General features: G+C 39.9%; 1 protein-coding gene across 2 annotated transcripts in view; it reads right to left on the bottom strand.

Annotated features, from left to right (window-relative positions):
• The window catches only part of CEMIP2 (cell migration inducing hyaluronidase 2), a 37,354-nt gene extending 32,742 nt beyond the window's left edge, over positions 1-4,612 (bottom strand). For both annotated transcript variants that reach the window (XM_009959067.2, XM_009959068.2), the window contains exon 1: positions 4,288-4,612. In XM_009959067.2, the coding sequence (XP_009957369.1) occupies positions 4,288-4,612 (325 nt within the window). The remainder of the gene's footprint in view (positions 1-4,287) is intronic.
• Between the last annotated feature and the right edge of the window lie 8,638 nt (positions 4,613-13,250).

Raw genomic sequence — 13,250 nt, 5'->3', positions numbered from 1 at the left:
CCTAGGCCAACTAACTCTCAATGTGTGAGAAAGGCTTATCTCTTCTTGCTTTTAAGCACCCAAATCACTCTTTCAGTGTAAGTTTGCAGGTAAGGGATAAAGAGGGACAAGACATCCTTAGTCTATTTAGTTCGGTACCTTACCGGTTAAAGCAGTTTCCTGGGAGACAAGACATTTGGATTTAAGCCACAGTTCGTACTTCTTAGGAAGTCAGTTTAAATATCAGGCTACAAACCACATGACAGCAGACACACATGCAATCTTGCCAGAACCCGCTGAAGGTCTGGCACTACACAGGCAATAAGATCATGCTATGAGGCCAGAAAAGGAGAAGCAGCAGCAAGAAGTGACAGGGTTGTGTCATTTCAGATGAAGTTACAGCAATGTAGTATCTACAAAACATACATCTTTATCATATTAAGCAGCTGGGTAATGCAGCAGAACAGACATACTACAAAACCAGAAATGGGAATTATATTCTTTTGGTAAGAAAATCCAAGGAAAAGTCAGACTGAAAATATTTTCCTTAAGCAAAAGAAAAAAATGCCAAAATACACAGGTTAGCAGCCCAACTGAGCGCAGCAGTCAAAATAGCCTTCTCACATCTTATCTTCTGGGAAAAAACCCACACATCTGCAATGCAACTTTTTGAGGAAAAAAGCTATTAGCAATAGCCCATTCTTGCAAAATCTTAAGAAAGAGAAACCTATCCACAAGTTTAACACAAGCCAGCCTTAGTTTTGCTGACAGAAATGTTTTTCCTTTAGTGTTACTCTCCACATTTCAAATCCTTTCCAAGTCAGGAAACCCACACAAACCAAGATTTGACTACCAGTAGGGAAAAATTAGTACAACTTTATATAAGGGCAAATGGCATGCAAGTAGTAATATAAAAATAAAACCAAAAGAAAATCTTTTGGGGGGATCCTAAGAAGACAGAATTTAGAAAATGAAACTCCAAAAAACAAGAAGCATTGTGATCAGCAAGATTGCTGAGCACTCACCGGATAAACGCAGGCCTATTGCCTGACTCATGTAGTCACTAAACCCCTTCCCCCAGACACCACACACACAAGCACTGTGAAGAAACACTATTTCCTGGCTGGTAGCAAAGGGCAATGCGAGGAAACCATGAGTCAGCAACCTGATGATTTCTGCTTAGCATGATTTACAGAAGAGAAGCTCTAGTAACTGGAAATTTTTCTGTTGAGTCAGAAAGAAGAGGTATAGCACAAAAACTAAAAAAAAAAAAATTAAAAAAAAAATTAAGTCTACTGTACACTACAATCCAGCAAAGAAGCCATCAGCATCAGAAGTAGGTACTCCTGTAATGCAAGCATGCTTCTGAAGCACAGTGGATCAACTTTTTGCAAGCAGGTCAGATATGCTCAGCAAAAGTATTTGAAATTCTCCCTTACCAATTGCAGCAGGGTGCAGGGAAACATCAAACATTTAGTACTCCATCACACGTTACCTCCAAAATTACCGTTCAGATTTTACAGACCACAGTCATTGCCTCCACAGTTAAGGTTAAATGAAAACAGAAGCACAGACCAGAAAACATTAGGTAGTTATGGCCTTGCCAAATCTAACCACTAATGCTGAAAATTTTTCAAGTCAAGCCTCTGCTTCAGAGCATTTTTATAAAAATGGGTCAGTTCTCCTTAAGGTTTGGCTGCTTCTAATAGAGTTCGGGGAGGTGGGGTGGGAAGAAGTACTATTTTTGCAAATGGTGGATGAAAAACACCACAAAAAACCCCATCCTGCCAAAAAAAAAATTATTCTAGAACCTTCCATGTGCTGGAGCAAGGATATGAAATTTGGCAGAAGAAGAGGCAGCAAACAGTTCTCAAGATGTCATTAAATAGTTGCTTTCTACCTGCTTCGCTACCAAGTCTGGAGTTTTTAAGGCCTTTGGGAAAGAAAGCTATCAGGGTTATATTTTGCTCAGCAGAAATTTATCACAGCCTGGCAGTTAAATTTTCTGAGGATCCTGTTTACCCTGGGCAAACTCCAGCAGAGAGCTGCAAAGGCCAAGCAGAACTTTTCCCTGAAAACCTCCCCAGCTTGTCATCCTGACCCTGAAGCACAAGCCCCTGGAAACAGGGAAGGAAATTGCATTTCCAGTGCTCTCCCTGATCCCCAGCATTCAGGATTCCTTAGGAAAAAAAGATAACAGGAAGATAAAAGCAAGGAGGAAAAAAGAAACCAGCTGACAGGCAGGAACAGAAATGCAGATATGTATCATTTTCCCTATGGGAAGGCATGCCGGAGGTTTAGGATTTACACGTAATTACTACTAAGTCTCACATTCCGTCCACTGCCTTTTAAACAGCCATTAAAAATACTGACAATATGGATTTCCGATTAGCCCTTATGAAGAACACACGTAGCTGGATCTGGTGTCGTTGGCTGCAGTACCGCATGGGCTATGTTGGAGCTGAGCATATTAATATTTTAACCTGTTGGGAAACTTTGGGGGAGTTGCTGCATCAATACTGAAAGATTAAAATTTCAGCCAGACTTTCCTTGGTGTCTGTAGCAGTTTCCATTGTGTCAGAGTTTCCAAAGAATTCTATGGGTGCATGTTGGGTTTTTTTTTTTAAAGGGTATAATGCAGGGAAGTTTCAGAAAGACACAAAGCAACAATTAATGCTGAAAACTGGCCTGGACTTCTGCCAAGAAGCAGTGGGACACTCAATGAAAGCAGTCACCACCTTGGGTTACTCCTTAGCCCTTACATAATTCACTACCATAGACCAAGAAAAGCCTGGCTACTAAATCATAGCAACTTTTTCTGCAACATCCTCAGTATTCCTGGTGATCCATCAACCACGTGCTGACTATGCATTCAGTGCAATACATCTATACAACTCAATGCCTCTGGAATGAGCTACTGCAGACGAAGCAAAACCATTCCAAAACCACTTACATTTTTAAAAAAAGGCAAGCCTTCTCTTTCACATTATCAGCTTTTAGAGCATAAAGTGACTATTATTTTACATATCCCACAGCACACAATAAAACCTGACTTCTGCTAAAACCATCATCAAAACCCACAACTTTTAGTTAATTAAAAGTTAAAGTCTTGGTATCAAAGCAGAAAGGTTTCCCCTCCCAAAGTACTTCCCAGAGTCAACTGGCTAAGTCACCCCTCAGCCTTCTCTCGAACTTGCTGTTACTGCAGATATGTACCCATTACAAATGATCTGGATCACAACATAGCAGTAACTTTCCATTTACTACTCCCCCAGGTTCTTTGTTCTCCTTCATAACTATCAGGAAGACTCAGTAACTTCACTCAAGAAGCGATCTTGGCAAGCCACCACCAACAGCTCTTTGGTTAGATGTATGTATTCATTTTGTACTGTCATCTGAAATATCCAATGGATTATCTAAGTTGTTCAGCCTGTGCTGCATTGAAACTGAATCTTTTGAGTTACTATGCCAAAAGCCACTGAGAAACCTACGTCTGCTGTGTTACAATAGCCAACAATTTCAATTCAAAACCTGGTTTAGCTTTTAGAAACCTGACTTCTGCCTTAAAAAAAAACCCAAACACAACAAAATAACCCATGCTCCAAACCACCCTACCACCGTTTAGCAACTGCACCTCATAGCAACTCTTAGCAGTGTTTGGCCAGATGTATGTAGACTTAGTGATGAGCGGTTAATCACATCACCTGTTCATGCTTTATAACCACTGACACATTTGGGAGGTTTTCCAAATTCCATGAAAGATGCCCAGTTTTCTAAGACAAACTGAAAAAAAAATCAGGGCTAATAGATCAAAAAGGTCCCTGCCCAATTTATGTACAGACAAAGCAAACACTTACTATTGGTATAAATTCTTGCATATTTTTAAATGTTTTTACCTGAACACTCTTTTACTACCATCCTTAGTTACTGCTTAAACAGACAGGATTTAATTTTGTCTGCAATCTGTGAACATATCAGATAGCTGCTTCTGCAGACAAAAATAATTACACTTATATAACATTCATGCTTCTTTCCTTCTCACCAGTAGTCTTTATTTACTGCTATGCCTCTTTGATTCATGTAAGTAAATCAAATCATTCACAGTAAAAACACATAAAAACAAGACACGGATAACAGAAAAAGGAGCTGATCTTAGCCCTCAAACACTGATTCCCGCCATGTTAAAATTACAGTAAGTCAGTCCTATTTTTGCACTTAACTTTTAAAACCAAACCTGATGCTGAATGACTGAATTATGTTCACACAGACTTTAACTTCTAGGTTGGTTTTGTTTGCAAAAGAACTTACCATCTGGAGCATATTTTGAAGCTATTCCCAAAAAAATCCCCAGTGCAATAAAAAGTGTAAGGCTAGAAATGGCAAAGCAAATGAGAGTATTTTTATGTCTGTTGGCTTCTGCCTGGCGGCGGTGCTGATCCACTGGTAAGGATGGGAGTCTTGTCCGGGCTTCTTGTCTCGCGGAGGTAAATTCAGCTGCAGCATGGCTCTGCAAAGGCGGCGGGGGACGGAGAGGGGCAATTCTCCCTGGGATGTACCCCGAAGACCTGTGACTGCTCCCGTTCTGAGGCCGGAGGAAAGCAGGGGAGCTCCCCCTGGCATCAGTGTCTTGCATGTTATAAAGCCACTGGAACATTAAAATACACACATACAGAGGGGAAAAAAAAAAAAGTAAGAGACAGGCTTTCAGAATACACAGTACAATGCATAAAAAAAAAAGAAACAAACAAACAGGCAAGGAATTTAAGCCATATGCTTTCTCAAGAAGAACAGCCACTGACACCGTGGCTATTTACAAAGTACCAGTCACTCAGGTGCTACTGGTCATGTGCCATGATGCATACACTACTGTTTCAAGCTGGTGTATCTTCAACAAAATTGAACTCAAAAGCATCTGGTTTGGGAACACAGTACAGCACAGACCATTTCTTCATAGTTCCACTTGGTATTTTTCACAGACTGTTTTCACAGTTAACTTGTATTACGTGATGAAGAAACATGCTGAACAATAGGAAAGCTAGCAACCTCTTCTTCCCCACAGTTATGCAAAGAATTCCTAAATGTATTTCTTCTGCACGCAGAAGTTGAACAAACTCCTCATTGTTTTCCTTTATGCAAAACAAGCTGAAAGAGACAAGCCTCTCTCCATGTTGGAAGCAGTAAAAAGCATTTAAATTTAATATGTAAAATACCAAACACAATTTTATTTATATTCATACTGACACCACAGGCAACACTTTTAATTAGCTGAGGCATATAAAGCTGGCAAACTCTTCATTTACTCACAGTGGGATTTGGTTGCTAGTAAAGGTGCATCAGAAACGATCCTGTAAGACAAAGTCATCTGCATCTTGTTCAGCAAACCTCATGGGTTTTCTCATTGACTGGGTTTGGACACAAAGCCTGGAGGCAATATGACTGCTCCAGATCTCTGTACCTATCACCCAGAAGTGAGTGCTACTTTTAGTTAATTATTAGTATTGTTTCCATCTTCTCCTGAAGCAACCAACGAAGAAAGCCTACCAAAACCATCACTGCCTGGCCCATCCTCACCAGCAATTCTAACCTACCATGCTTTTCTGGTTTGCTGTAAAAGACACAAAACGGCATTTGACCATTTAGTCAGGCTTTCTGGTCAACTGTGTTGTATTGTATGGAATATTCACTAAGCTGGCATGCCTTTTTTTTTTTTTTAAATTAACATTTCTTAGGGATTGGATTTTTTGAGAAGGCTGGTCAAGTTTCAGTTATCTGAAACCTCACTTTCTAAGCTAAATCCTGAAGGGGACTTAGGCATAAGTCACGTGTATTAAATAGCAAAATGAATTATAAAAACTACCAATAACGGAAAAGCATAAAGATCCTTTTTCTCTTCCATTAACAAAGGGAAGTCTGAGCTATACTCTGAAGTGCCAGGCACGCTCGTGAAGGAGAAACGTGACAACTGTAATCTTATTCTGAGAAGCAGCAGAGGAGCCTTTTGTCACACGCTGCAAAATCTGATACTTCACTGTTTCCGAGGCAAAAGAGTTGTTATTATCGAACAGACTGGATTACCCTTTCGTGGGAGACAATGCATCTCTAGATACATGCACAGTGACAATAAAGGCACTGAAACATTAACTGGTGTAGCCATCCCAGAGTGCAAAAATTATGCCAAGTCCTCCAGCAGTGTTTCTGACACCTGTTCATTGTAGCAAAGTGATTTTCACCATTCTCCTTTCTGTTCTTTGAGAAACTTATTTCCCAAACCTAACCCTCTACTCTCAAACTTAACTGCTCAAAGTGTTATGAGTGCTATGGAGCAGCTTGCTTTCACCACACATGCTTTTACACTTAACTAGTCATCTTTCACCAGTGAAAACCCAATCGTTTCTATGTTTTAGAAGTGGTGTTAAAAGCTGAGTAGAGAAGGTGGTTTTCAACTAATTCAAACTCAGTACTTATGTCTAGCTGAAACAAACACTAAAGTATCTTTTTGAGTAAAAATGTAAAGAAATCTGATCCAGCATTGAGACTGTTTTATGGTTTGGACCTCCAACTCCTTAAACTTGATTTAAAAGTTTTCAGATATGGCATTTACATGTCACACTGACAAAATTACTACAGTGTTCATTATAACATGATACAAAGAGTTAACAAGTTTGTTAATTGCTCAGCTATACCAACCGAATCCAGAATCGTTATGCAAACTTAACTTACTTTTACAAAATAATTTTACCAAAATTTTGCCTTCTAAGGCCTCTTAAAAGTACCGCTAGCCCTTTAAAGAAAAAAGTAAATCATTACAACAGACATTGAAAACGTTTGTGTCAGATTTCAAGCATATTTCACTTTGTCCAAAGCATTCTGCCTTGTTTGCAAGCCTCATTTTGCAAACTCTGAAAGTCTTCCAACTATCCCACTCAAGTGCAAACACAGGTCACCTCAAGGATGGATGGCAGAGACTGCAGAATCACTGTCTTACCCATTACAAAACAAAAATAATGGAAAAAAGCCACAAGGAGATACTTAGCACAATCAAAATATTTAGTATATAACCTTCCATTACAACAGGAGTAACCATTTCAACATTTCCTTCCCTATTCCTGTGCTATTTGAAATTCTCTAGCTGAAAGAAGTATCTTTTCTATCCTGTAGAGCAGCCACTGGCTTTTCTTTAAAATTAAGACATGTTGATAATCTGATTCAAGTTACTGATTTGCTTATTTCCATCCTGTGAAAGTCTTCAGATAGCACCACACGAATGCAAGGGGCTACCTGGCCAGTTATAGCCTAGAGAACGTGGTTACTTGGTTGTACAAAGACAGTTTGAGTAAAACGTGGAGGGGGGAGGGGGAAAAGAATCTGTTCATGCTATTTAAATACCACATTTGCTTGCGAGTTCCCACGCACCCGTATTTTTCCAAGTAACACTTTTTCTTTCTCTACCCAAGGCTTGCCATTTCCCTTTGGCCTGTGCCTATGCTGTGTTCCTTTTTTTTTAAAAAAAAAAAAAAAAAGGCAAAAAAAAGTAGAGATCAAAGGCCCCAAGAGACCACTTGCAATTATAAATACCAGACAGGACTGGCTCCTGTCACCAGGAACTCCTCAATTCACAGAAGCAGGATGTCTCCTAAAGGAGTTCATGATCTAGGCATCTCCTCTTGATGGTGCAGTCCTAGACAAGAACACCACCACTTTCATAGTTGTACTGTAGCATACAGAGTGATGCAGTATTATACTTTGCAGCTTGCTTCAGAGAGATTTCAGTAAAAGTCAAGTTCTTGCACAATAAAAAACTGATTACCTCATCTAACAGAGTTATACAGAATTCAGTCTGTACAAATCTCCTATTTGCCATGCCATACAGGCAGGCTGCTATCTCACTATTCTCAAACTTCTCGCCCTTCAGCCTCTCACAGGATATTATGCAATATTTTCAAATCCATTATTCACCACAGTTTTTAGTCAGGGCCACATGTAAGTATGTGCTTCCAGCTCACCAGTACGAGGGAAGCTTCCAACACACGGATTCAGCTAGAGCATGTCAGATGCTTCAGCCCACTATGTACTCGTTATCACCCGTCTGCCGGAAGGCTACACTATTTGCATGTCACTTTTGCAATAGCACTACTCCACACAATCCAGATTTCTGCTTATGCACCCCTTCCCACAACATAAGCAAGCAAGCACGCAGTTCTCATACTGATCACATCAGCCAACTCAGCTTAAAAAAAAAAAGTTTATTTTGCACAGCATCTAAGTAAAAACTGTGATTACCTGCAAGTCTGGCTCTGTCAACAGAGCATCTGAGCTGTGTGGACAGCAAACCCCAGCAGGCAGACAGCAACGAGCCTCTCAACAGGCTTCAACATCTCCAGTCTCCTCATGTATTCCCTCACCACTTTTAACTCGTGCCACCACTACACTCTCATACAATCCCACATTGTTCCACACTGGCAGAAACTAGAAACACATGCACTGTACAAGCAAGGGATAACATCTGAACCTCCTGAGACATGAGCACGCACTCAGAGGCAAGCAGCTGCTTATCTGTTATTTGGTTCAGGGCTGGTTTCCCTGGAAAGGAGTCAGATTCTTTCACGAGGTAACTCAAAACATCACCTGACACCACCCAAAATTCACACTTTCCTGCTGTCAAATGCTTAGAGTGTAACAAAACATGTGAAACGCTAGAAAACTCCTGCATCCTTGTACCTTCTCAAAACTTTGTAAACAAAGTATGCTTACTTCCATACAGTGCAAAGAAATTAATGCTTCCCTTAAGGCATATTTTAAGGAGGCGTAGTTCACAGGTTTTAAAAATAAAAGAGAGAAACTAGAAGCAACCCCATTTCTGTTGCTCTGGGCTATCAAACACCACCAGCTGTAGTGTTGACCTATAACCACACTATTTAATCTCAGAGTATATAATCGCCATTAAGGAAAAGACTGAGGAAGGGTGGGGGAAAACCACACACTTCAAGAAAAATACTTCCCCATGTAACACAGCACCACAGTGGTTACTGCTGCTTTCCTGGCACAGGCACTTGTCTGGTATGAGATCAAAGGGCAGTGAGAAACGCAAGAGAAGGGAAGGGTACAAGAAGTCAGTATTAAAAAGCTCCTAGGTAGCTACAATTACTGAACAGAAAGTGGTGTAAAGCAAACTTCTAAAGTATAACACACACACCTTTACAAGCCTTCAAGCCAGTTAACTACATGGAGATACTAATTTCAGGACCATGTTTCAAGTGCCTTAGAAGTCCCCTGTTCAATACATCTTAACCTCACTATCAAGAAAATTAATGGCTCCCAGCAGACTCATGGGGTGCCCACATGGTTTCCTATCTGGTTCCGTATTTTCTTCCACTGCCTTGTTTTGAAATTACACCTATTCACTGTGATAACACACAGCATGTTGGTATGAACCTGCTTTTTTACCCACATGTGCAAAAGCACACGTATGTGCACAGCAAAACACATTAACACAGTTAAGTAACTGTTAGAAATCACAGCAGTATTTATAACAGCCTGAAAAATCCCAGCTGACTTAAAAAGGCGTAAAAACTCTAGACAACTTCCATCACATACGCTGTCTGCTGCGTGCCACCACTCAGTCTTCTCCCTTGCCCGGCAGTTTCAGAAGACTATCAGAGGACAAACAGCAACAGTCAATGAGAAACAGAGAAACAAACATGGCAAGATTTATAAAACTTTGTCTAAAATAAGTTATATTGCACCAGATTTTCTAAATTTCCTGTGTAGTAACTATTAATTTTCACTGAATTTTCTGGCACACAGAAAACGCAAAAAATTGCATGGAAACCACTGGAAGCTACTCAAGCTGAGGACCACATTTCCTAGAACAAGTCTTTCCAAAGTACCACAGATCAAGAGACAGAAGTGCAAGCACGCATAATATTTACAGTATAAGGCAAGGTCTGTAGACAGAAGTAATGTCCATCAGCTGGTCTAATGAAACATTTGAGTGCACAAGTCTCTCTTCAGGTCAGAAAAACATTTCAAGCCTTTACACAAGTAGGGAAAGTTTAATTACATATGTTTCAGTGATATGCAAAAAAATTTAGTTATTATCTATGGATTAGGAAGGGCGCTGGGGCAGGGTGTGGGAAGATGGTGAGAAGATTGCTTCCCGAAGGAAAGGAGCCAGGTAATTTGTAGCCTGTGGAATACGAGTTTATCCGTGGGAACAAGTATGAAATCACAGCACATCAAGCAAAACCACTCTCACGTTCACAGCTTATAGCATGCAGGAGAGCCATGAAATTAGTTCCTAGCCTCTTCTGAAGGCGTTTGGTAGATCTCCATTAAGAACGAAGATGGAAGATCAGAGGCATCTTTTTGTATAAGAAGAACAGTTCCCCTCTCCAGTGAGAACTAGGCTTCTGACCTTCACCCACAGTCTGTGTGAATGAGCTCTTCAGCAGTTGCTTTGTTTCACTTATGGAACTGTCAGGAAAGCATTTGATGCAGCAGATGAAATAGGAAACTTTTCAGTAAGTTAGAAATACACAATTTAGGGATTTTTGTAGTTCCTCTTCAGAGATGCATCTTCCTGCAGAAACTGAAGGGACATGTTCGTCTCTTCCAATTCCTGGACACCAAACATTATCCTGCAGTCATTCAAGTGTTCTTAACTGACCTCAAGACACTGCTGTTTTCAGTCTGCTCTAACACATTTGTAACATCTTTGGATCTTGCCCCCTGAAAAAAAAACCATAAGCCAGAAGCCACAGCATGGAACTGCGGTCTGAGTATCTAAAATGATGCCTGACACTTCCAGTGACTTCAATTTTTTCCCCCCTTTGTTTCTTTTTGTCACTGTTATTCTTTAAGTCACAAATCGGGGAACTCCATTCTGGTTTTCATTCATTGTTAAAATAATAAAGCATTTATTATTAAATTATTCAGGAACAATTTGTTTCTTTGCATACAAGTGAATCTACCAGTGACTCAAATACACAGGATCCAAGAGAGTACACTAGGAAATATGGCATGTGTGCTCAAATAAGCAATATGAATTGAATAATTTTTACTGTTTCTCTCATTTTCAGAAATGAAAAATTTAATAACTTGTATAAGAGCTCAAAAGTGGAAACTTGCATTTTAATCACGTATCTGCCGTTAGTTTGCTGCATGAGTCACAGCTTACTTGGGCCCCAAGCCTGCAGCAGGAGAAAAAAAAAAAGTGGTCACTAGCCTCACAGGGACACTGTGAGGGTTAGTTTACAGAACACTTCGGTCTCCCTCAGCTCAGTGATGCATCTGTGTACAAGCCTACTTTTAAGCAAATAAATAGCACTGTAAGTCAACAGCCTCCACGTGAAAGTAACAGATTTCCAGTATTCACCTTAGAGAACCTGAAGAAGATGGTAGGGGAAAAAAATAAAAACAGGGAAAAAAAAAAGCTTTTAAAACTAATTCTCATATTGACAAGGTAAGAACCATCTACACATATCTGCAGTATGTAGAGCAGCACAAATCCCAGGCAAAACAGCTACAGCTTAGGACTTTACTGCAGAAAAATCTGAATCGCTGACAAAACAGAGTTCTGGCATGGAATCCATTCACGAATAGAAAGGTGAGATTAGGTATCTATTTTCTCCTTATTAAATTAGAAAAGCTCTCATAAATAGATTATAAGCATATATGACAGTACAGAATATAAGCGGCAGTGGTGGAAAAGTGTCAGATCCTCTATTTAGCTTTGGTCAGTAGACATAAGCATAAATAGTCCAAGAAACTCCTGAGTGTCTTGATAAAAATCACTTAATCAGTGGGTTGCCACGTTTGAATTGTATTTAATACATTAATCAGTAGCATAACATGTTCTGTTCCATATTAGTATAAGCATTACTTTATTCATGCTTGTTCTTTGTACTTATCCTGGTTTTCTTCTCAGGTAAAGCTCTCAAGTTCTTAATTTTTTTTTTCCAATCCAACTCAAATTTCAGTAAATGATATGCCACCCCTTATTCTGCTCACTTGAAGGATTGTCTCTGCACTTTTTAATTGTGCATCAGCCACAAAGCAACAATGCTACTTGAGAAGCTGAATTGCTGTAGCTGCACACCCACATTCTTTTAGAGCTGTCTTGCATCCGTATGAGCCAAGTTAAATGAGTTTGCATTAAAAGATAATTAAGCTAAGAGCTCCAAATCACATCCACTGAGCAAATGGCTGTGACATCAGCACCTCTTAGCTGTTTGAACCCCCTTGAGAAGGATGACTAAGAGGATGTATGACACAGGTCCACACAGTCAGAAGCAGTGCTGAGAATGCAACTCATGTCTCTTCCAAGGGAAAAAAAAAAAAAAAAAAAAGAAAACTGAAACAAAACAAAACAAAAAAGCAGACATAAAGAGATTTCTGGACCTGACTCAGTACTGGATGCTATGGACTTCCAAGAATTTACGTAGGTTCAAAGAGCAACAAGATTGCAGAAGAGAAGTTAACGGAGGATTGTTGCATAAATAATACTGCCTCGAGCTTAGTAAGTCCTTGAACCACAAGCTGTTGGAGGCTGGAAGCAGTGGTAGCATCATGAAGTATCTTTACCAGATATCCATTACTCATCACTGTCAGACAATCGTCTGGATGCACACTTTGTCTGATATGACGTGGCCACTCTCCTACTACGCTTTAAGATGTCATTTAACCTCTTCTGCCCCCACTTTTCCAAAATCACCTCCCCCTGTAAAGGCCAAATTCCCCCTCAGCTCAGCCACTGTAATCGCCTGTTGACATTATCAGCACAAAATACACCTTTACCTGATGGCTTAAAATTAACATGCCAGATTGACATATGGCAGCTGAAACACAGGCACAGTTTTCACTTTGCTGTTAAGAATAGTGGCCTCCAGCAGAAGGGCAGAGCATGTACCAGCTAAATCCATGAGAGCACAAAGCCTTAGAAGTAACAGTCCTGTGAAAAGAGTTTTTACAGCTAAGTTAATGCAGGATAACCTGGATGTATGTCTGAATGCCAACATCCTCGACGTCTCTAAATTACCACAGGAGTCACAGAACTACACGAAGCGAGAGCCTGGTGAATAACGTACATTGATTTAACTCACACAACATAAAACTCTTCACACAATTTTAGATGAGAAAAAACATTTTTCATCATTTCCCTTTTATAAGAATCACAAGCAGCGTATTTGGATTATCTCAAAACAAGTCCTCAAAGCAAGTCTTCAAAAAGCAAACAAAGCCTTCTAATCCACCACTAAGTACGCATTCTGCTG

This window comes from Leptosomus discolor, chromosome Z (genome assembly GCF_034619465.1).
Source record: "Leptosomus discolor isolate bLepDis1 chromosome Z, bLepDis1.hap2, whole genome shotgun sequence".
Taxonomy (NCBI): Eukaryota; Metazoa; Chordata; class Aves; order Leptosomiformes; family Leptosomidae; genus Leptosomus; species Leptosomus discolor.
Note: the sequence above shows the minus strand (reverse complement) of the source record. Positions and strands in the feature narration are given on the sequence as shown.